Source organism: Salvelinus fontinalis, chromosome 36 (assembly GCF_029448725.1).
Source record: "Salvelinus fontinalis isolate EN_2023a chromosome 36, ASM2944872v1, whole genome shotgun sequence".
NCBI lineage: Eukaryota > Metazoa > Chordata > Actinopteri > Salmoniformes > Salmonidae > Salvelinus > Salvelinus fontinalis.
In genome coordinates, this window is record NC_074700.1 from 7,010,885 (window position 1) to 7,035,784 (window position 24,900).

The 24,900-nt window shown below is 44.4% G+C and overlaps 2 protein-coding genes and 1 pseudogene across 4 annotated transcripts in view; 2 read left to right on the forward strand and 1 right to left on the reverse strand.

Annotated features, from left to right (window-relative positions):
- The first annotated feature begins 3,483 nt into the window (after positions 1–3,483).
- LOC129835115 (cytoplasmic aconitate hydratase-like) lies at positions 3,484–16,430 on the forward strand (annotated as a pseudogene).
- LOC129835406 (cytoplasmic aconitate hydratase-like) lies at positions 16,020–18,771 on the forward strand. Its single transcript, XM_055901045.1, has 3 exons — positions 16,020–16,139; positions 16,349–16,612; positions 16,918–18,771. The coding sequence occupies exons 1-3, from the start codon at positions 16,020–16,022 to the stop codon at positions 17,026–17,028; spliced, it is 495 nt and encodes a 164-aa protein (XP_055757020.1). The 3' UTR covers positions 17,029–18,771.
- An 86-nt stretch (positions 18,772–18,857) lies between these two features.
- frem1a (Fras1 related extracellular matrix 1a) overlaps positions 18,858–24,900 on the reverse strand; it is a 29,597-nt gene continuing 23,554 nt past the window's right edge. For 2 of the 3 annotated variants that reach the window (XM_055900503.1, XM_055900502.1), the window contains 13 exons: positions 24,280–24,697; positions 23,891–24,092; positions 23,522–23,666; positions 23,075–23,204; positions 22,785–22,857; positions 22,546–22,695; positions 22,083–22,309; positions 21,898–21,945; positions 21,598–21,801; positions 21,187–21,318; positions 20,809–20,924; positions 20,628–20,713; positions 18,858–20,534 (listed from right to left, as the gene is read on the reverse strand). In XM_055900503.1, the coding sequence (XP_055756478.1) occupies positions 20,332–20,534; positions 20,628–20,713; positions 20,809–20,924; positions 21,187–21,318; positions 21,598–21,801; positions 21,898–21,945; positions 22,083–22,309; positions 22,546–22,695; positions 22,785–22,857; positions 23,075–23,204; positions 23,522–23,666; positions 23,891–24,092; positions 24,280–24,697 (2,134 nt within the window). In that variant the 3' untranslated portion in view covers positions 18,858–20,331. Of the gene's footprint in view, positions 20,535–20,627; positions 20,714–20,808; positions 20,975–21,186; positions 21,319–21,597; positions 21,802–21,897; positions 21,946–22,082; positions 22,310–22,545; positions 22,696–22,784; positions 22,858–23,074; positions 23,205–23,521; positions 23,667–23,890; positions 24,093–24,279; positions 24,698–24,900 lie in introns of those variants that run through there. The other variant, XM_055900504.1, reaches the window with a different exon arrangement.

The following is a 24,900-nucleotide window of genomic DNA, read 5'->3' on the forward strand; positions in this document are numbered from 1 at the left end:
TAGGTCTGTGTCCCGTCCCTGCTACTGTCCCCATTCAGCCACGTCGACAGTCTGCAGCTCACAGCAGACAGGCCCGATCGCCCAACACACTGTGGCACAGACCCCCTCTGCACACAGCTCTCTCTCTCACAGCCCTCTCTCCGCTCACAGTGGCAGCAGTCGTCTGCAGTACAGGGCCGATGGGACATGGCGTAGGCGTTTGAGTGGCGTGTCCCTGCCCTGTGCACCACTGTGAAGTCGTCGGGCAGAAGCTCCTCCCACCAGTGTGCAACCTGCCCCTCTGGCTCTCTGAAAGACATGAGCCACTGGAGAGCAGAGTGGTCAGTCCTTACAGTAAAGGGCAGGCCACCCAGCTAGTACTTGTGTTTGATGGAAGCCACAACAGCAAGGAGCTCCCGCTGGGTGACACAGTAACGGCGCTCATGTTTGTTGAATGTTTTGCTGAAGTACGCCACCACACTCTCCCCCCCTCGCCCCACCTGGGCCAGCACCCCACCCATGCCCACATTGCTCACGTCTGTGTCCAGGATAAAGGGTAAGGTGGGGTCAGGGTGGGCAAGCCCAGGGGCCTTGATCAGTGCACGTTTGAGGGTGTTGAAGGCCTCCTCGCACTCCACTGTCCAAGTGAAAGCCTTGTCCTTCGGCAGCAGGCGGTTCAGGGGAGCAGCGACGCTTGAGAAGCCCCGTACAAACCTCCTGTAGTACGAGGCCAGGCCCAGGAAGCTCTTCAGCTGACTGGTTGGTGGGGATAGGCCAGTCTTGGACAGCCCCCACCTTGTCCTCCATGGTGCTGATACCCTCCTTCCCCACTCGGTGGCCCAAGAAGGACCTCTCTCCTCATGAAGTGGCACTTCTCGGGGTGGAGCTTCAGGCCTGTGGCAGCCACCCTCTCCAGCACACGCTGTAGCGCCCCCAGGGCTGACTGGAAGGAGCTGCAATGGGCCAGGATGACGTCGAGGTATACCAGACACTCCTGTCAGGGATGCCATCCAGCACCTGTCCATCAAACGCTCAGAAGTAGCTGGAGCGTTGCACAGGCCGAAGTACAGGACCTTGAACTGCCAGTGTCCTCTGTTAGTGGAGAATGCAGTTTTGGCTCTGGCCTCTGGGGAGAGGGGCACCTGCCAGTAGCCACTGAGGAGGTCAAGTGAGGAGAACCAGGAGGACCCCTAACCAGGTCCAGCGACTCATCGATACGTGGTATGGGGTATGAGTCCTTCCTGGTTACCTCATTCAGCCGCCTGTAGTCCGCACAGAACCTCAGCTTGCCCCCCTTCTTAGGGACCATGACGACTGGCACTGCCCAGGGGCTGTCTGAGGGCTCGATGAAGTCTGCCCACTGCATCTCCAACAGAGCCTTGTCTGCCGCCTCCTGGCGTGCCAGCGGGACACGGCGGGGACGCGGGTTGCTCTGTGCAACACAACCAACTAACAGCATAACACATAAAACACAGCTGTCTGTGCGGGTCACTACAGTATGCTTATTGGTCATAGTATGGATATAGTTAGTATGCCAAAAGTTTCCGGATGTCGTACCTAATTTGCCAAAATATGAAGTATACACACAGAAGACACGATTTCCTTACTTTAGGGCACATAATGCAATTCTTCAGCAAATGGGCGTGGCTTCACATCGTTTTCAGATTTGAAGAGAATGGCGGAAAATATGCAGCCGAAGTACGAGAGCGAATACAAAATCATTGCTTTAACTAATTAGGACAAATGTTAAGAAAATGTTGAGCAATGTAATAAAGTAATGACTTTTCAAATAAGTTACCTTGCACGTGATGTTGGCTGACAATTTGTTAATTATGCTGTCTTTACGAACCACATAGCATATCATTACAGCAGTATGTACTGGTATGTTAGCTAGCTACCTAACGTTAGTTGACTACTTAGCCTATAGTTAAAACTGGCAAGTTTGATGTATATCTAAATACGCAACGTTTATTGACTTAATTATTCCTGTCATTCTTAGCTTAGCTAAATGGTATAGTCATTGTGCGTTCTCGATGGACATTCGCGTGCTTTCGTGAATTCACTCTGGCTATCTTCTCCGATTTCAGAGCACTCGTCTGGGTGTACCAGAGCCAGAATAATGAATTTACAAGCGCTCAACACCTGTTGAATATGGCCGGTGTCAGTAAACCGCGGCAAAAAAAGCGTAATTAAATTGTTGCCAGCAGCACAATTACAGTCACCAATGCTCTGGATAACATGTAAACAGCCTAACCAGCTCTGCTAGGGCGAGTAAAATGGTCAGAGTGGTCTGATTTGTGTCTGGAAGTAGCTAGCAAGCTAGCCAACGTTAGCTTGGGTGCTTGAATTTACGAGCACTCCACATTGAATTTAAGAACACACCCGAAGTCGTAAGATGTCTAACTAGTAATTTGTTATGCTAAGTAGCTACAGTAGCAAGCATCAACTTCCAGTAGGCAGGCGAAGAGCTATTACGCTCAACTGAAAGCATACTGTTTGTTTACAGTATACTAAAATGAACGTGCTTCTACACCTGCATTGCTTGCTGTTTGGGGTTTTAGGCTGGGTTTCTGTACAGCACTTCGAGATATTAGCTGATGTACGAAGGGCTATAGAAAATAAACTTGATTTGATTTGAACTAATAGTATATAGTATGTAGTACATACTGTATACTACATACCTAATGAGTATGTTAGTATGGGTCTTCGAACACAGCTACTGAGTTTGGTCTTCCAATATGGCGCTTGGTGCGGTTGCTAGATGATTTCTGACAACTGCAAGCCCTCCATACATCTATTTAAAACAAGTAATGATACATCTTTATCTTGTGGCATTAAACGTTAAGACATTAACTGTAATAAAAAGTAATACACAGCACATGACCTTGAGTTCTGATGCGGTTTTAAATGGATGGTAGACAATGACATACCTTGTCTAAATGGATATTCATGTGATAAGATTAATCTATTGCCAGCAGCATACCACCCTGCATACCACTGCTGGCTTGCTTCTGAAGCTAAGCAGGGTTGGTCCTGGTCAGTCCCTGGATGGGAGACCAGATGCTGCTGGAAGTGGTGTTGGAGGGCCAGTAGGAGGCACTCTTTCCTCTGGTCTAAAAAAAATAAAAAATAAAAATATCCCAATGCCCCAGGGCTGTGATTGGGGACACCGCCCTGTGTAGGATGCCGTCTTTCGGATGGGATGTTAAACGGGTGTCCTGACTCTCTGAGGTCATTAAAGATCCCATGGCACTTATCGTAAGAGTAGGGGTGTTAACCCCGGTGTCCTGGCTAAATTCCCAATCTGGCCCTCAAACCATCATGGTCACCTAATAATCCCCAGTTTACAATTGGCTCATTCATCCCCCTCCTCTCCCCTGTAACTATTCCCCAGGTCGTTGCTGCAAATGAGAACGTGTTCTCAGTCAACTTACCTGGTAAAATAACGGTAAAAAAATAAAATAAAAATTGAGTAAGGTAAAAAATGATGTCATACATTAGTAATCGAGCTATACAGGTGACTGGCCTATAGTCTTGGTCAGATCAGAAAAACACCTGCCAAACACTATTTGAATAAGATGTTATCATCCATATTATGAGTTAACCATTCAGAAAGAAAACAAAAACAAACGTTAACTTGTCTCACTACCTCACTACTTAGGTTTATCGAAGTGGATTTATGGCATGGACACCATCATATTTGGTGCTCTGCATTTACGTGCACGTGGAAATTATGGTAAAAATTCATGACATTTTTGGCATGAGGTTTGCAGTGTGTTAGCAGTTCAAAATCACATTTTAATAAGATAAATTGTAGAAATGGGCGGGGTTTATGACTTTGTGGCTGTACTAACTAGTGACGATCCAACGTCATTAGCTACCCTTACGTCCACTTCAGCTGTACAGAGAAGAAAATTGGTAAGTGTGACTATTGTTTTTTTTTGTTGCAATTATTTGTTATCTTGACCATATGCTTTTAAAGTAAAATTACTGCATTTGAGGTCGAGGGCTGTGACAGCATAACTAGCTAGCCAGTAACGTTGATTGCTCTTCAAAGCTTGCGAGATCGCCAGGCTATAGTTACACTATAACGTTAGTTGCTAGGGAGCTAGCTAGAAAGCCCTAAATATCTCGACTCTATTCTCATGTTTTAATGACACAAAGAAAGCCTGATGTTAGCTGTGTCTGGTGTGGGAGACTCAGTTCCAGCCAGGTCCTAACATTAATTGGCTAGGCTAGTATTAGATTGCCTCAAAGCTAGCTTTATCAACTTGTTAGATACCTTGCAACAAGTAACAGACCAAACATCCCCCCTGTTAGGTGGAATCACATCATTACATTCTCCCATTCTAATAGAATCTCATTCTATTTGTATGGCCTAACCACTGTATAATTATTGGGATAACATTTAGCTAACGTTAGATAACAACATTAACCATTTATATGAACATTTAGATAACATACACAGTGACTAGAGAAAATATCAGTAGAAAATGCAGAATGGTATAGTTGTTGGATAACTATGTAGGCTGTACTTGGAAAGCTTCGAAAGTACATTGGGGGACAGGGCTTTCCTCATCATGAGGTGACTGTCATCCCACCTCTTTATGCACTTGTCATTCAATTCCATTTTCTCTGAAAGGCCCTATGTGGTACGAAGATGCACTTTCTTATCAGAGTTCCCCTTTGACACAGAGAAAGATGGGACACATAACCTTGACTTCCCATGCCAGCGGTGCAGTGGCTATTAAATCACAAACACTGACTTCTGATTACACATTTATAGAGGCTGATGTTGCTCGGTGGATTTAATTGACTGTTTAATCTTGGCAGAGGATCTTAATTTCTAGGTAATAGGCTAATAAGCAACTTTTAGGTCTACTGCAATGGAGTTGTAACCTATTCCCTATCAGGCCTGTTCCTAGGCCTATTTGGTTGCATTTTCCTGAGTATAAAAAGGACCTTAGGTTAGGTAGGGATTGGTGGGGCATTAATTCATCCCTCAGTTTTAACAACACTAAGGTATTTTCACTTGAGTGATTACGGTAATTTTTTATATGCAGCAGAGTACAGGCCTAATATCCCATATTGTAATTTGTAACACCATCTGTATGTACATCTGAGACACTCCATTTAGTATGTTATTGTTGTGAATACAGATATACCCCTTTTATGTCCCGCATACTACAGTGTATTCGGAAAGTATTCAGACCTCTTGACTTTTTCCACATTTTGTTACGTTACAGCCTTATTCTAAAATGGTTGAAATACTTTTTTTACACATCAATCTGCACACAATACCCCATAATGACAAAGCGAAAACAGGTAAAAAAAAAAAAAAAAAAAGGCACCTAGTGGAGTCTAAGACCATGACAGACAATATTCTGTGGACTGATGAAACCTAGTTTGAACTCTTTAGCCTAAATGCTAAGTGTCACGTCTAGGAAACCTTGCTCCATCCCTACCGTGAAGCATGGTGGTGGTAGTATCATGCTGTGGGGATGTTTTTCAGCAGTAGGGACTTGGTTACTAGTCAGGATTGAGGGGAAAGATGAATGGTGCAAAGTACAGAGAGCTCCTTGATGAAAACCTGCTCCAGAGGGCTCAGGACCTCAGACTGGAGTGAAGGTTCAACTTCCAACAGGGCAACGACCCTAAGCACACAGACAAGACAATGCAGGAGTGGCTTCGGGACAAATCTCTGAATGTCCTTGAGTGACCCAGCCAGAGCCCGAACTTGAACCCAAGCGAGCATCTCTTGAAAGACCTGAAAATAGCTGTGCAGCGACACTCCGCATCCAATCTGTTAGAGCTTGAGAGGATCCGCAGAGAAGAATGGGAGAAACTCCCCAAATGCAGGTGTGCCAAGCTTGTAGCGTCATACCCAAGAAGCTGTAAACGCTGCCAAAGGTGTTTCATCAAAGTACTGAGTAATGGTTCTCAATACTTATTTAAATGTGACATTTCAGTGTATTATTATTATTATTTTTTTTTTTCAAAAAAACTGTTTTTGCTTTGTCATTATGGGGTTTTGTGTGTAGATTGGTGAGGGGAAAAAAAATATTGAATCCATTTTAGAATAAGGCTGTAACGTAACAAAATGTGGAAAAAGTCAAGGGGTCTGAATACTTTCCAAATGCACTGTATGTGGGGTGATTGGCTATAGTGTTGACCAATCACCACTTGGCACCACATTCATGTTCCTTGTAAGTGTCATTTTGGGGCAGTTGACTTGACATATGGCCCCAGCATAGAACACAGATTGTTCTGTGCTGGAGCTAGTCAGTCTTTTAAAGTATTAGTTGTTTGTGTACAATAAACATCACAGAAAGGTTTGTTGTGGTGCTTCCACCCATGTTCTCCACATCAGCTGTGCAGTGAGTTATTAGTAAGCTAGATTCATAGTACTAGTCAGGTTAAAGTTAGCTGCTTAGGTGATTGAGCATTAGCCAACATTAGCTCACACTCAGTGAAGATCTCAAGCCACAACAATATGTTACGTTTCGTAGGTATGTATTAATTTGTATTTGTCCATCATCCGTTTCGTATGATGTGTTACAAATTTCATTTCGTATGATATGTTACAAATTTCAATTTGTACAGTACGTTATGAATTGCAATTCATACAATATCATACTTTTTGCGAATTCCTAACATATTGTACTGTCAGCAAATTTGTAACATGTTATTAATTACAATTTGTTGTTGCTAACGTTGACTAAGTGGCTAACGCTAGCTAGGCTAGGGGTTAAAGTTAGAAGTTAGGTTAGGGCAGTGGTCACCAACCTTTTCTGAGTCAAGATCACTTTCGCAGTTAAAAAACAAACTGAGATCTACTGCTCAGATATATATATTTACATTAACCTCACACAAACAGTTTTGTAGGAATGAGGTTTGTGCAGTAGGTCTAATACATTATCACAACATATTGGCTATATGATTGGCATGCCAATATTGTTAATCAGACCATATTATATTTCAAAACTCGAGCTTTGATAACAAAATAGATAAGTTGTTTTAGCACTTGTGAGGCACTGTGGAGCATGAATTTAAATAATTTGCTTTTTTATTTTACTGGACTTAATGGTACCTGCATCTGATGGTCAAATCACGACGTCAGTGATCTTCAGTTCGAAAATTCGGAGCTCTAGAAAGATGCCCGAGTTTCGGACTTGGAATTCCGAGTTGGATGACCATTCAAAAGATTTTTCCCAACCGCCTTCCATGGTCCCTGCTCTCTCCTTCCTTTCCTCCGGTGAGACTGACCAGAGAGAGGGGACACCGTCTTCCACCTGATGGCGAATCTCGAGTCGCAAAGCATCTGTCTCCTGCACAAATTCATGTTGTTCCTATGACCAGAGAAAGTTAAATATTCCTTAATATTAAAATCGACACGACGAGCTGCTGCTAATAATAAAACGCAGGGCTATCGATACTTGGCTACTCATTCATTGCATCTGCAGCCCAAACGGAAGTACGGAGAAGCGCGTTTTGTAATAGTGTTGAATATAAACTTAAACATGAACTCACTCATAAAAACAACAGCTCTTTGCTGTATTCGCTGACAGTCTTTCTGTGGTCATGGTTTTAAACGTTATTACATTTTACGTAGGCTAGTAGCCTATTAAACTTGGCTGTGGCCAGGGTCATGGAGGCTTGGTAGCCACGGTGATTTGAGCTATCCGATTGGGCAGCGCAGTAGGTGCACTCGATTTAGTCACAGATTTGCCAGTCCGCCGGGTAGGCGGAGGTTGTCTCATGTCTCATTTTAGTCATGTGCACCTACCGGTAACGGCTCAACACGATTTTGAAAAGGAGCGCAAGCCTTTATCGTTCGTTGGCTTTTCTACAGAAATATTTGGTGATCGACTAGGAATGCCTTGAAGGTCGGTCGATCTACCGGTTGGCGACCACTGGGTTCTGGTAAGGGTTAGCTAACATGCTAAGTAAACTCAGCAAAAAAATGTACATTCTCTCACTGTCAACTGTGTTTATTTTCAGCAAACTTAACATGTGTAAATATGTGTATGAACATAACAAGATTCAACAACTGAGACAAACTGAACAAGTTCCACAGACATGTGACTAACACAAATGGAATAATGTGTCCCTGAACAAAGGGGGGTCAAAATCAAAAGTAACAGTCAGTATCTGGTGTGGCCACCAGCTGCATTAAGTACTGCAGTGCATCTCCTCCTCATGGACTGCACCAGATTTGCCAGTTCTTGCTATGAGATGTTACCCCACTCTTCCACCAAGGCACCTGCAAGTTCCTGGACATTTCTAGGGGGAATGGCCCTAGCCCTCACCCTCCGATCCAACAGGTCCCAGACGTTCTCAATGGGATTGAGATCCGGGCTCTTCACTGGCCATGGCAGAACACTGACATTCCTGTCTTGCAGGAAATCACGCACAGAATGAGCAGTATGGCTGGTGGCATTGTTATGCTGGAGGGTCATGTCAGGATGAGCCTGCAGGAAGGGTACCACATGAGGGAGCACGATGTCTTCCCTGTAACCCACAGCATTGAGATTGCCTGCAATGACAACAAGCTCAGTCCGATGATGCTGTGACACACCGCCCCAGACCATGACGGACCCTTCATCTCAAAATTGATCCCGCTCCAGAGTAGAGGCCTCGGTGTAACGCTCATTCCTTCGACGATAAATGCGAATCAGACCATCATCCCTGGTGAGACAAAACCGCGACTCGTCAGTGAAGAGCACTTTTTGCCAGTCCTGTCTGGTCCAGCGATGGTGGGTTTGTGCCCATAGGCGACGTTGTTGCCAGTGATGTCTGGTGAGGACCTGCCATACAACAGGCCTACAAGCCCTCAGTCCAACCTCTCAGCCTATTGTGGACAGTCTGAGCACTGATGGAGGGATTGTGCGTTCCTGTTGTAACTCAGGCAGTTGTTGTTGCCATCCTGTACCTGTCCCGTAGGTGTGATGTTCGGATGTACCGATCCTGTGCAGGTGTTGTTACACATGGTCTGCCACTGCGAGGACGATGTGCTCTCCGTCCTGTCTCCCTGTAGTGCTGTCTTGGGCGTCTCACAGTACAGACATTGCAATTTATTGCCCTGGCCACATCTGCAGTTCTCATGCCTCCTTGCAGCATGCCTAAGGCACGTTCACGCAGATGAGCAGGGACCCTGGACATCTTTCTTTTGGTGTTTTTCAGAGTCAGTAGAAAGGCCTGGGAAACAGTGTTTAAACCCTTTACAATGAAGATCTGTGAAGTTAGTTGTATTTTTACGAATTATCGTTGAAAGACAGGGTCCTGAAAAAGGGACGTTTCTTTTTTTGCTGAGTTTAGTTGCAAAGTTGCTAAAGTTGTCAGTTTATTAGATTTTAACACGCAACCATTTGCGTTATACGCCTACCAATCTACTCTAACCAACCACCACCTCTTTCCCTTTTGCCTTAAGTAACCTTCTGTCTTATGTAACCAATACTAATTTGTGTGTCTGTCAGATTTACTTTACTATGTTACATCTAGTCTATGAGAACAAGCTGGAATTCCATGTCATACAATGCAAAGTAGCAATGTTGTTGTTTACACTGAACCTTGCGTTGTTTCCTCCAGGTAAACCCAGGTATATGTGAGAGAGAGGGAGGAAGACTACAGCCATGAGTAACCCTTTTGCACACATAGTTGAGGCTTTGGACCCAAACAACCCTGACCACAAGTTCTACAATCTCTCAAAGCTTGGAGACCCCAGATATGGTAGGATCTCAAAATACCACCACACCGTTGGCAATTGTTTGTGTGCATGGTTGGTGTACTATGCAACATTTGGGAAATTCAATGAAGATCTCATCAGATTTATGAATTGAATTTCACATCCTTTTTTGAACTGTCACGATTTCAAATGAACTAGACTCCACCCCTAATAAATGGTTATTAAATGCCTCCCTCCTCCTGCAGACCGCCTGCCTTTCTCCATCCGCCTGCTGCTGGAGTCGGCTGTGAGGAACTGTGATGGGTTCCTGGTGAAGCAGCCGGACGTGGAAAGCATCCTGAACTGGAAGCAGTCTCAGACTCAGAGCGTGGAGGTGCTATTCAGACCTGCCCGGGTCATCCTACAGGACTTCACGTAAGTCTGACCACATGGTGTATCTAGTCTACAGGTGTGCTCGAGAAATCTTTTGTGGTAAAGTATGCAGTGGTAGTAGCTGTATTGTAAACTAGGAGAAGCTGATGGGTAGGCAAATTGAGGTTGTAACCAGGCTGTGGCTTTTCTATCCCTCTGAATTGCAAGGAGATGTCTGTTCTATTCTAACTTGTCCCCCTTGTCTCTCTCCCCTTGCAGTGGCGTGCCTGCAGTAGTGGACGTTGCTGCGATGCGCGACGCGGTGAAGAAGCTGGGGGGAGATCCAGAGAAGATCAACCCAGTCTGTCCAGCGGACCTCGTCATCGATCATTCCATCCAGGTGGACTTCAACAGGATGTAAGTCTGGGGGGTCAGATTTATCATAGGCTTGTGTGGAGGGAGATCAATGGAAGTAGGGCTGAATGTCAATTCTGTGAATTTCCATTTGAGAGGAACTTTTGTGGATTAGATGTTTATGAATACTGGTAATGGCAATGAAGTACTGCTGCACACACTGAACAAAAATATGAATGCAACATGCAACAATTTCAAAGATTTTACTGAGTTAGAGTTCATATAAAGAAATCAGTCAATTGAAATAAATTCATTAGGCCCTAATCTATGGATTTCACATGACTAGGAATATAGATATGCATCTGTTGGTCACCGATACCTTTATAAAAAGTTAAGGGCATGGATTAGAAAACTAATCCGTATCTGGTGTGACCACCATTTGCCTCATGCAGCACAACACTTCTCCTTTGCATAGAGTTTGTCAGGCTGTTGATTGTGGCCTGTGGAATGTTTCCCCACTCCTCTTCAATAGCTTTGCGAAGTTGCTGGATATTGGCGGGAACTGGAAGACACTGTCGTACGCGTCGATCCAGACTCTTTTTGCCATCTGCTCGGTACAGTTGAAGCCGGGATTCATCCGTGAAGATTACACTTCTCCAACGTGCCAGTGGCCATCGAAGGTGAGAAGTTTCCCACTGAAGTCAGTTACGATGCCAAACTGCAGTCAGGTCAAGACCCTGGTGAAGACGATGAGCATGCAGATGAGCTTTCCTGGGATGGTTTCTGACAGTTTGTGCAGAAATTCTTTGGTTGTGCAAACCCACAGTTTCATCAGCTGTCCGGTTGGCTGGTCTGAGACGACCCCGCAGGTGGAACAGCCGAATGTGGAGGTCCTGGGCTGGTGTGGTTACACATGGTCTGCGGTTGTGAGGCCGGTTAGACATTCTGCCAAATTCTCAAAAATAAGTTGGAGGCTGTTTATGGTAGAGAAATGAACATTCAATTATCTGGCAACAGCTCTGGTGGACATTCTTGCAGACAGCATGTCAATTGAACACTCCCTCAGAACTTGAGACATCTGTGGCATTGTGTTGTGTGAAAAAACGGCACATTTTAGGGTGGCCTTTTATTGTCACTGTGTAATAATCATGCTGTTTAATCACCACCTTTTATTTATTTTATTTTATTTTACCGTTATTTTACCAGGTAAGTTGACTGAGAACACGTTCTCATTTGCAGCAACGACCTGGGGAATAGTTACAGGGGAGAGGAGGGGGATGAATGAGCCAATTGTAAACTGGGGATTATTGATATGCCAAACACGGACGGGTTATCTTGGCAAAGGAGAAATGCTCAATAACAGGGATGTAAACATTTAGGCACAACATTTTAGAGAAATAAGCTTTTTGTGCATATGGAACATTTCTGGGATATTTTATTTCAGCTCATGAAACATGAGATCAACACTTTACATGTTGCGTTTATATTTTTGTTCAGTATATAATTATGTGAAAAATGATTATACCTTTTACTACAAATTTATGAAGCACACATAGGCCTGCTATGTGTAAGCAGCACAGAGTGGTATGTTCTGTAGGGTGAGCTGATTAAGTGGATTTTGCACTTAGAGGCTAAGTAGTAGGGCTGGGAATTACCAGGGACGTCACGATACAATATTATCACGATACTTAGGTGCTGATATGATATGTATTACGATTCTCACGATTCCATATGTATTTGCGATTCGATACTGTGTTTTAATTGCAAAAATATTGCTCACCATATGTTTGCTGCAGAGGGACAAGAAGGGGCATTAGAAAATTAGTTTTAATTAATCAGGGAAATAAAAGTGCTGAAAACAAGCTATGAAGGAAAAATAATGGAGTTTTGGTGCAGGTACAGCCAACTAGCGCAAAAATAATATTGTGATATTGTCAAAATGATACGATATATCGTCAAAAATAATATCCCTCAACATTTTGACCACTGAGTCTCCAAGCTTACATTGTTGCAAATTTGAACTGCCTTTTTGTCCCTAAATTTTGTGCTCATTCTACTTTCAAGAAGTTGTATTAGGAGAAGGAAAAATGTCATGGACATTTGAGTAATTTTCACCTAGAATGACCCCTAAGGATGTTCTGAAATACTCCTTTCCTAGAAGTTTCACTTTTATGAAAAAGTGTGTTTATAAGATGATCACGCTCTGTAATTACACTAAAAACTGTTAACATTTCTTATTCCAGTTCTGACAGCCTCCAGAAAAACCAGGACCTGGAGTTTGACAGAAACGGAGAGCGTTTTGAGTTCTTAAAGGTATTAAAACCCTTTATCCATCATTCATTACGCCGATTCTGTTACAACAGAAACTGTTTACTCCAAACGGAAAACGCAAATGAGAGTTTCTATTGGACAAATTCAGGTAGGTCCCTCCACATTTCTTTCTGTTTGTTTTCGTTTGGTTCTTAAACGGTAAATGATTTCTGGAATGAATACACTCCTGTTCTTCAACCCAAAGTTACCCTTGTACAGTGCATTCGGAAAGAATTCAGACCCCTTGACTTTTTCCACATTTTGTTACGTTAAAGCCTTCTTCTAAAATGGGTTGATTATATTTTTTTCCTCAAATCTATACACAATACCCCATAATAACAAGGCGACGACTGTTTAAAAAAAAAATTGTGCAAATTTATTCAAAATAAAAACAAAGTGCCTTAAATACATAAGTAGTCAGACCCCTTGTTATGAGACTCGAAATTGAGCACAGGTGCATCCTGTTTTCATTGATAATCCTTCAGATGTTTCTAAAACTTGATTGGAGTCCACCTGTGGTAAATTCAACTGATTGGACATGATTTGGGAAGGCACAAACCTATATAAGGTCCCACAGTTGACAGTGCATGTCAGAGCAAAAACCAAGCCATGAAATCGAAGGAATTGCCCGTAGAGCTCCGAAACAGGGTTCTGTCGAGGCACAGATCTGGGGAAGGGTACCAAACAATTTTGTAGCATTGAAGAAGAACACAGTGGCCTCCATCATTATTTAATGGAAGAAGTTTGGAACCACCAAGACTCTTCCTAGAGGTATCCGCCTGGCCAAACTTAGCAATTGGGGGAGAAGGGCCTTGGTCAGAGAGGTGACCAAGAACCCAATGGTCACTCTGACAGAGCTCCAGAGTTCCTCTGTGGAGATGGGAGGACCTTCCAGAAGGACAACCACCTCTGCAGCACTCCACCAATCAGGCCTTTCTGGTATAATGGCACATGACAGCCCACTTGGAGTTTACTTAAAGGACTCTTAGACCATGAGAAACAAGATTCTCTGGTCTGATGAAACCAAGATTGAACTCTTTCGCCTGAATGCCAAGCGTCACGTCTGGAGGAAACCTGATACCATCCCTACAGTGAAGCATGGTAGTGGCAGCATCATGCTGTGTGGATGTTTTTCAGCTGCAGGAACAGGGAGACTAGTCAGGATCGAGGCAAAGATGGAGCAAAGAACAGAGAGAATCTTGATGAAATCCTGCTCCAGAGCGCTCAGGACCTCAGACTGGGGCTAAGGTTCACCTTCAAACAGGACAACGACCCAAAGCACACAGCCAAAACAATGCAGGAGTGGCTTCGGGAACAGGTGTGCCAAGCTTATAGCGTGATTCCCAAGAAGCATCGAGGCTGTAATCGCTGCCAAAGGTGCTTCAACAACAATTAAAAAAAAAAAAAAAAACATTTCTGGGGTATTTTGTGTAGATAGTTTTTTTTTTTCTCATCAATGTAATCCATTTTAGAATAATGCTGTAATGTAACAAAATGTGAAAAAAGTCAAGGGGTCTGAATACTACGAATGCACTGTTTGCCCCCTGTTCCACAGTGGGGCTCCAAAGCATTCCGGAACATGCACATCATTCCCCCCAGCTCGGGGATTGTGCACCAGGTCAACCTGGAGTACCTGGCCAGGGTGGTGTTTGACCAGGATGGCTACTACTACCCTGACAGCCTGATGGGCACCGACTCCCACACCACCATGATTGACGGCCTGGGTGTGCTGGGCTGGGGTAAGACCTGGCTTGGATTGTGTACACTGTTCTTGGAACCAACTCAAATAATTGGGCCAGCCAATCAGCATGGTGCTCCCTGAGGTCATCGGCTACAGGCTTGAGGGCACCCCAGACAAGTTCATCACCTCCACCGACATCGTCTTCACCGTCACCAAGGTAATCGGTTAGTCAGTTGCATGACAGTGGTGCCATTGTTTATCTATCCTTTTAGACATCTCTTTTGAACAAATCTGTCTAATCAGTATAGTTCAAGGCATGAAATTATTAAACAAAGTAGTACTATCAATGCGATCCATTTGGAGGCTGTTGATTTGTTACTTGAAAAACTGACTTGCCCTAAGGGGCAATCCTATGCAGGTGCACGAGCTGGACCTGAGCACCGTGGTCCCGTGCTGCAGTGGTCCCAAGAGACCCCACGACAGGGTGGCCGTGACGGACTTGAAGACAGACTTTGAGGCCTCCCTAACAGCTAAGGTAACGACAACACCTGCCTTTCACTCACTTGTTGGTATCTACATGCTGATAGGATATCCTGTTATCACAAGTCCTTCCCTTAACATTTGTGTGTGTGTATGAGGTGTGAACAGATTTAGAAAACCTAGAGGGGGCATTTGGGACAACAGACTGTGATTGCATGCACAATTTTAAAGTTGTCAACCGGATTGGACTTACTATGTGTTAAGGAGGCATCACAGATTTCCATCCAGGTCAGTAGGAGGGGTCATGCTAGAGGTGTGCCCACTAGCTTTTCCAACTCAGTGGACATGTCTTTGCAGCAAGGCTTCAAGGGTTTCCAGTTGGCCCGGGAGCATCACCACGCAGAGGTTCCCTTCCAGTTCAATGACAAGGAGTACAGCCTCTCCCATGGCTCAGTGGTCATCGCTGCCATCACCAGCTGCACCAACACCAGCTGCACCAACACCAGCAACCCTTCTGTTATGCTGGGGGCTGGTACGTACTAGCCATTGTCCCATGCCCTATGTGGGTTGTGTTCATTAGACACCAAACAGAATACATTTTTCTGAAATGGGGAGGGACTCCCTGCAGTTTTTCATTACATGCCCGAATGAACACGACCCAGCTGATTTGACTTCTATCTGGGAAGTTGTTTAGTCATTGAGGTTTAATTGGTTCTGTGTTGCTTTTCAGGTCTCCTGGCAAAGAAGGCCATAAAGGCTGGACTGAGTATGAAGCCCTACATCAACATCCATCAACATCTGTCTCTTCAACAAGTTCCTGAACAAACAGGCACTGCGTACCCTGCACCTACCCTCTGATGAAACGGTATAATGCCCTGGAACAACGGATGACGTAATAACTTTCAATAATGTAATATTCTTTCCTGTTATAATGTAATAAAACCGGGTAAAGTTATACAGCTCCAGATAATTGTATAACTTATTACATTATCTGGTGGCTATTACTTTATCAAATGAGTAACACAATTTTTATGACTATTGTATTAACTTACAATAAAAGTATGTTTAGTGTTTCTTCTTGTATTTTGACTGCATATTACAGTGTATTTTGTTATATGGCTGTTATATGTACTATGGTTGTCCCTATGTATCAATCTATGTATTCAGTGTGCTCTAGCCATGTTCTGCTTCCCTGTACAGCTGGATGTGTTTGATGCTGCAGAGCGTTACCAGCAGGCTGGCTTCCTGCTCATGATCCTAGCTGGGAAGGAGTATGGCTCTGGCAGCTCCAGAGACTGGGCCGCTTAAGGCCCCTTCCTCCTGGTCAGTCTCTCGACTTCGACCACAACAGCGTTCTCATCACACCAACTCATTTAATCATGTATGATGTAGTAGCTGAATGTAAATTAGGGGCTAGCCTGTATGATACTTTTCGGTATCAATATAAGATTCTGGTGGGCTATATGGATGTTTTTTTTATTGAACAAAGATCATAAAATACAAAGTAGGTACACATAGCCCACCGTTTGTTATGTGGATACCCACTGTTACCTGCCTGTCACCCTTCCTCTGTTCCCCTCTCCCAGGGCATCAAGGCTGTGCTGGCAGAGAGCTATGAGAGGATCCACCGCAGTAACCTGGTGGGCATGGGGGTCATCCGTCTGGAGTACCTGGCCGGGGACACGGCAGTCACCCTGGGCCTGACGGGCCGAGAGCGTTACACCGTGGTCATCCCAGAGCCACTCACACCCAGGGTGATTGTTGACATTAAGGTACGACCGGTGATTACATAGGTTGGGAATTGGGAAATTCTCAGTGGAAAGGAAAAATTGGACACCTAGTCAGTTGTACAACTGAATGCCTTCAACTGAAATGTGTCTTCCGCATTTAACCCAACCCCTCTGAGTTAATGAGTTATGCGAAAGTCTGAGTTGCTAGTAGATGTCTAGTCCACAAAAAGAACACTTTGTGATTTCTATGAACTCTCTAATACATTATGATTCTGTAATACACTTGAAAAGAGCAACTTTTTTTTACTGTGAGCAACCTACAACTGTCTGTTTCCCTTCCCTTACAGCTCGACACGGGCAAAACATCCCAGGCGAGGATGAGGTTCCACACAGACGTGGAGCTGACGTACTTCCACAACGGAGGCATCCTCAACTACATGATCCGCAAAAATGTCTGAAGACTAGAAGGAGCGCACCATCGGGATCAAGCCACGCTGAACACGCACATCCTCCATGTAGACGGAGAGACAGAAAGCCCTGACTCGCCCTCTGTTGGTTTGAGTTTACCATTTGGTTTTGATCATGTTGTCTCCATTGGTTTTAGTGCATTAATCAACCGCAGTACTGGTTCCATAATGGATCCATTGCAGGTAGGGATGATGAAATGAAAGTCAGAACCCCACACATTTAACACTGGTATGATAGACACCTGGGTTCAAATAGTAATAAAGCCCAGCCAAAGTATTTGGAAGAAAATAAATGTTTTTTAAACCCTGGTCTCATATAAAGTGACAATAGTACAGTAGCCAAGGACTTCTGGCCTCTCACCCTACTTTTGACCAAAAGTAATGCACTACATTGGGAATAGGATGCCATTTCAGACGCACCCATGGTGGAGTTCCATTCTGTGTGTTCTGTTTGAACAAGAGATTGCCATGGCTATTCTAATTATATTCTAATCAACTGTTTGATTGCCTTAAAATGTTTAAGTTTACATTATTAGCCCTCCCCTTTTGGAGAGGTATAGTATATTGTGTGCGCCTCTCCGTCTGTGAATTAGAGGCAGCGTAATTCCAGATCTGTTCACTGTCGTGTAAAATGTACCTTTCTCTCTTAACCAGTTGATGTTTAGCTATAGGACTTCTATGATTATGTAGTGCTGAGTGCTTATTACTGATGGTGAGTAGGGTTGCAAAATTCTAGATACAGTTCATTCCCAGTTGTTCCAGGTCTTCCTGGTTAGTAGATTCAGGAGGGAATGAGCAGGAAATGCAGGAATTCTCCAACCGGGATTTTTTGGGAAAGTTGATGAAGGCCACTGAAGGCCGAAATGTTAGTCTTTTAACCTTGCTTAAAAAAAATGGAATCATTCTTAAATGGTGAGTGAACCTTTTTTCTTTCCTATTTTGGGAAAGTTACCAGAATTATTCAACCCTAATGGTGAGTTTGGCTGGAGTTTGGCTACCCTAGTACTAGTGTAACAGGGGGCGAGTTAATCAAGTCAATCTATCAAATGAATATATGTAAACCTCATTAGGTTTCTGACCTGAAGCCACATTTAATATTTTCTTGAAGCTCTGATTGTTTTACGGACCAAATTGTTTCTGTCTATCAAATTGGAATGAAGGCCTACTTTGAGATTCGTACTTGTTTGTGACCTCATCGCTCTGATGTGGATACAAATGTGTATTTTGTCTGCTACAAGGTCATATCAGGGCTAGTGGTTGCCTCCTAATAGTCTTAGTGCTGTCCCCTTCCCGTTCTCCTTTCCATAACTGGAGAGGCCAGGGGAAATTCCTGGTACATATCCACCATATTGCTTTCGCCTATTATGTATTCTTAGTGATTGCATAATGATTTATATCAACTGTTATGTTATGGGCAGGTTGGCGTTTATTGGGATGAGTCTTGTCCTTGAGGCAGAACTGAGCGATTGAACTGAGCGATTGCCTATATTGTAACATTTATGAAAGAAAAACATTACCTTTTTGGTCTTAATTTAAGATTAGGGTTAGCAGTGTGGTAAGGCTTAAAATAAAATGTTATGACTTGTGGCTGTGCCAGCTAGTGCAGTGCAGAGTTACCTCCAGATCAAGATTCATGATGAACAATGCTAACCTGCATGATATGGCTCAGGGGCAGAGTAGACTACGTTTGTCAAATTGTTGAACTTCTACTTTACTCAAATGCAGCATTGTTGTGTCAAAATAATTTTGCATTATTAGCATACTGTAGCCTATTCTTGAAAAATAACTAATAAAGCAGTAAAATAAAAATTTACCTGATAGATTTCTGGAATAATATACGTTTATAAAATAATTGCATACAAATCATTACATTTTAAATGGAATGTGAAATTAAAATAAATTCTGTACAGTAACTGGCTAAAATGTTGCAAATGTCACAATGTAATTTGAGAAAGCAACTGAGTGATCCCACAACTGCATACGAAGCTGTCTCGAAGGCAGCTGATGCCTTTCTGTATTTGTGGAGTTTCTGTGGCATAATGTGAACTGTAGAGTTGGCACCATATACACTCAGTGGCCAATTTATTAAGTGCACCCATCTAGTACTGGGTCGGACGTCCCTTTGCATCCAGAACAGCCCAAATTCTTTGGGGGCTGGAAATGTTGCTCAATTTTTGTCAAGGGATGTAACGTGTGCCAGGAAAACATTCCCGACACCACCACCACCAGCCTTTACCGTTGACACCAGGATGGGGTCATGGACGCCAAAATCCTGACTATGCCATCAGCATGACACAGGCAATGTTTTTCCACTCCTCAATGTGTTTCCGTTATCTGCCAGTTTGTGGCCCGCCTGTTAGCTTGCACAATTCTTGCCATTCTCCTTCGACCTCTCTTCAACAAGCTGTTTTCTGAGATACTGGAACTGACGATCATACCACGCTCAAAGTTGCTTAGGTCACTAGTTTTCCCCCACTCGAACGTTCAATCTAACTGTGACTGACTGCCTCGATGCCTGTCTGCCTGCTTTACATAGTAACCCACCGCCACATGACTCACTGTCTGTAGGCGCAAAGCATTTTAGTGAACAGGATGGCATACCTAATAAACTGTCCATTGAGTGTAGTTCCAGTGATGAGAGTAACCTGAATCTTACGTTGTTATTCATAAAATATAACATTGTTAATACAGAAATACTATAGTCCACAAACCCAGTTATGACTGATTTCAGACAAGACAGTGTTACTACCATCAAGGACCGTACATTTGAATACAACCTTGAGACGGTGAAATCAAATAATACTTGAAATGTACACGTTGAGAGGTATGCGCTACTCACAATACAATTTGTTATACACAGATATTAAATATTACACAGATGACCAGTGCAGCAGTTACAGCACTCAACAATAATAATAGTAATAAGTATAGCTGTTACACATGTGAATCGTACTGTACATGTTAAAGCTACTCAACATTAAGAATGGTAAGGAAACCAATGTCATTGGAGTGAACGATCCATTTAAACTACAGTAGCTGGAAAAAGCGTGAACTTCCGCGGTGCACGTGTGACATGTTTGCAACTGATGTGTTTGATGCAGTACTTCCGTTTAATTAAAGCTGACCTCTTCATCTATCTGTTGTACCGTAGTAAATCTCCTTTGGGTGATTGGTTGATGTTACCTGTATGAATACAACTTGTCTTGAGGGTCAGCTCCATTCCTGTTGGAACAGCAGTGAAAAGAAAATAGTTCTGATTCATAGCATCAATCCAACGTAGGGATCAGCCTCGGCTCACGTCTTGATGTAACACATGTAGAGATGTCCCCTGCCCGTCTTACAGTCTCTGATCTGCCATTTGGCCCTCCTCCACACCAGAACACACCTCCTGGTCCCCTTCCTCTTGCCTCTGGCCGGGCTCTTCCTCCAGTTGGTGTAGGTGATTGGTTCTCCACCCACCCATTCCCAGCGTCCTCGGCTCTCCCTGTCGTTTAGACCTGAGAGATGGAGAGGACAGTGAGTGAGGTAGACGCACGCACACACGTTGAGCCACTTTTCAGCCAATGGATATAGGACAGGATGCTTTTTACCTATCCAGAATGGCTTCCTTCCACTGAAGTCCCACAGCCAGTCCATGTCAGCCTTGGAAGAAACGCTCACCAGATTGGCTTGGTGACTGGAACCACAGGAAAAATAAGAAATTATAGTTTACTACAACACAAAGGCACATTCTCGCAAAATAAGTCACATGTTTCTTGTTCCCCTCCTCACCTCTCCCTGCATGCCCTGATGGCGGTGCTCCACGACGACTTGCGCTCGGTGCTCAGGAAGTAGCAGTAGCCGCTGTGATAGGTCCAGCCCTTACGACAATTCTGAGCACTGACCATCTGTGTCGGGGAGGAGGAAAATGGCTGGCCAGTGAGGTGAGAGTTCATTACTGAAATATGAAATGGCTAACATTAAGGGCTGGTTTCCCAGACACATCAAGCTCAGTCCAAGACAGTGGCCCAGAATGTTGAGCTATGACTTGGTTAGCCCATACACTATGACCCTGAAATAGTCTAAGTATGATATTCATAACACAATTGGCCAATTGACGAGGGTACATTATTATTCTGTTTCAGGCACCATCCGTCCCAGATTGATTACCTCATCAGTGGGAGCCCAGGGCTTCCAGGAGACCCCGTTGCAGCGGAGGAGCCCGCCTGAGCTCTGGTTAAAGTGTAGGAGCCCCATCAGCTCTGGGACACAGGGGTTAGGGCCAGAGCTAGGTGAAGCCTCCTGAGGGCCAATATTATTAGAGTAAGTAACACATTTAGTTAATTTGTTCATCATATTGGAAGTAATTTATAGGCCAAGAGAGAGACTGTAATCTATGCTTTGGGTTTGTTTATATAGCCACTGCCACCAATGTCTGAATAACCCTCAGTGTCTGTTTATATTGAGGCGATTTCAGTCCTACCTTAGCTGTTCCACCATGAGATCCAAACCTCTTGATGTGATTGCCGGTGTTGTACTAAATATAGAAACTGTTATGAATCAAATGTAACGATGACTCACCTTATTGGGCTGCTCAGGCATTGTACGTGGGAGCAAGCTGTCACTCTTCGTCTTAGGGACAGGTTTAGGGTTGTTGGGAGCCACTGGTGGTGCTGCTGCTGCATGTTGCTGCCGCTCTCTGCTGGTCACCTGAATATTAGCCTTCCTTCCCTTCCTAGACGGAGACCTGTCATCCTCCAGGCGCACGGACATGATCCCGTGGTACTGCAACCACAGAGAGGCAGTGAGAGAAAGACCGTGATGGCTGTCCCTAGGTTGGATTCGCTGTGTTTAGATTAGTGAGAAAGGTCGTAGCCTTACCGTGAACACAGTGTCTGTTCCATTACGATGGACTGACGATGGTGGAATCTGTGAGAAGATAATACACGATCAAGTTGTACTACATAACTCTTAGGTTTAGCATAGTTTAGAGTGAAGGCTTGTAACAAAGAATTGGGACAAACCTCAACAGAATAATAGTCATTGATTACAGAGTAAAAACTCACTGTCTTTCTATTGGCCATGGCTCTGAGTTTCATATTGGGCGTGGCGGGCACAGCAGCGGGCACAGACTGGGGCACACCATCGCCTCGGGTCCAGGTCATCTGCTGGTCTCCCTTGGCAAGGGGTAGTGTCTCCAAATGAATGGAGCCATGTTGGGGGTAGGGCCCTGACTGAACCTGCTTCCCCCCCAGACTGGAGCCCATAGTGACCCGACTGGATCCACACTGTCCTGGAAAAGCACAGAGACTTACATTGAGATTTTGAAACCACGTCAATACATCATAGAAGGTTGGTGTATTGTCTCTATCAGTCTTTGGCTTCCTCGGTCCCTCCAGTTTCAATAACTTGAAAAATGTACCATGACAATGTACAACCTTTTTAGATTAAAATAAAGAAACGGCATTGACTCACAAGACAATAGAAACGGTTTCTATTTGATTTAGTCACTAGTTCCCCAGTGTTCACCTTTCCCAGAGTCCTTGATTTTAACCAGCGCTTTGGAGGTGCTGCCTACTACGGTTCCCTCAGGGGACACCAGTGTCACTTCAAATGTCTCCTCTGCCTCCTCCAGGTGATCTTGGGTAATTTCAATACGCCAGCTCCTTTTGGATACGCCTTCATAGAGAGCACAGGTTTGAGTTACCTATCTCTCCTAATCTATGATGGTAACTCATATCAACATCCCACTCCAAAGCCACACATACCAGGATCAAACTGGATTAGGCTGGACGGGCTCAGAGTGAAATCCTTTCCAGCAGTCGCTGTGACCTCTCTCACCTAAGATATTGACAAAAGGGGAATCCGAAAGTGACATTACATTAATCGCACTAAAATGGATTTAAAGATTTATAGTGCCATCAATCACTCAATTTACCTCACCGAGACTAACCTGGTTAAATAAAGGTAAAGAATTAATATATGGAATTTAGCAGAATTTCTAGATTACAGGAATTGTTCTAAGAACCATACTGTTTGAAACAGATAGATCAGAAACCTTGATGGTGATGTACGAGGACTCGGCCATGTTGCCTTTCCGTAGGACGTCCAGTGAGACAGTGCCCTGGTCCTCACATGCCTGGTACTCAGACACAGCCAGCTCCACACGAGACCACTTCAGTTCCAGTCTGCAGCATGGAACCATGACGAACACAGCACAGTGAAAACAGTTTTACACACTTACCAAAGACCCTGCGTTGCCTTTCCAAGTTGATTGAGGGTGATGGTACCTTCTTTCATTACGAGGACACAGTACATATGTTACATGCAGAGACCAATACGGTCGTTGGGGACCGTTTATCAAATCTTCATAAGCTGTCATATAAATTGGCCTTGTCATGTACAGTAGTATGTATGTAACCATTGGTTCTCTCCTCCTCCTGACTGACCACAGTATGTAGAGCATATTAACACTATTTGTGTCTTGCGCGGAGTAGCAGCTCACGTGTGGGAGGGCCCAGTGTTCCCCAGAGGGTCTGACACTCTGAACTCCAAGCTGTCCGACAGGGCTTCTGTCGCTGGGTCTATGATATACACGATAGTCCTTTTGCTCAGGTCCCTCTGAGTGAAACGCTTCTGGATAAAGCTGCCTGCAACAGCACAGTGTAAGATTGACTGTTTACTGAAGAGCAAACACAATTAACCTGGGGTCTATGGGCTATCGTATGGTCTTTTTTTGAAGGAGCACTGATGGCCTAATTAAATGCATTTGGATAAATTGTGCGTAAAATAAAGAATATATTCTGTATTTTCAGTGTACAAAAGGATAAAACTGAGGGAATGGGGCCTGACGCCCCTGCATATAAGGCTTCACCTTTAATCGTATTCTCCAGGTAGCCAAAGTATGGTGGTCTGTGGATGTGGAAGGAGAGGTCTTCGTCCTTGGTGTTGCTGTCCTGCGCTCTCAGCTCCCGGGACGAGAGGTAGATGCCATAGCGACCGTCAGACAGGACTTCAGCCTTCCACAGAGACTGCAGCTGCACAACCTCAGGAGCCGAGCTGTCCAAAGGCTCAATCTGGAATACAGGGTCTTGTTCATTAGGCACCATCAAAGGCGTCCATCAAAATATTCCCAAAACATTGCACGACTAATTAGTTTGATTCCACTACTATTGAATAAGTTGCTGTGCTGATCTACTAGTGAAACGGCCCCTCAATCGACATATCTAGGAAGAGGTGTGTATGCAGATAAGTGTGTACTACCTGAATGGTAAAGATAACAGGTTCCGTCTGTACCCTCCCCTCCAGCAGGAAACTCCTGTTGGTAGTGTCTGAGGCCGTGAAGGTAAAGCGGTCGATCTGCGACGGGCCGCCCCCGTGCCTGTAGGTCACCTCCAGCTCCTGCAGGTCCCACTGGGTGAAGTTACCCCCGGCAGTGAGCGGGACACCGCCCCGGAGCAGGGTGCCGTACTGCGGAGGCTGGGCCAGGAAGAAGAGCAGGTCACTGGGTGGGGTGTCGGGGTCGGACAAGGCGAGGGCGTCAAGGGTCACCGCCATGGAGGAGTCCTGAGGGACTCTCAAGCCGCTGTTACAGGTCAGTGATGGCAGCACACGGTCGGTGGTCTCAACGTAAATCTCCAGGGTGCCGTTACGGGTGGCCTTGCCGTTGCTGACGACGAACCTAGCGAAGACATACAGGAGCATGGCAGGTTCTTAGGGGAAGGTACTTCATCTCATACAATGTATCAAACTTATAGGTGTGGGTCAGATTAGGGCCATCTGATATCTGTTATGATGGCTACAGTCTTGGAGATGTACATTTTTGTTCTACAAACCAGCATCGTTTGCAGCATGTTCCAACCACTATTATGTGGAATAATGTTG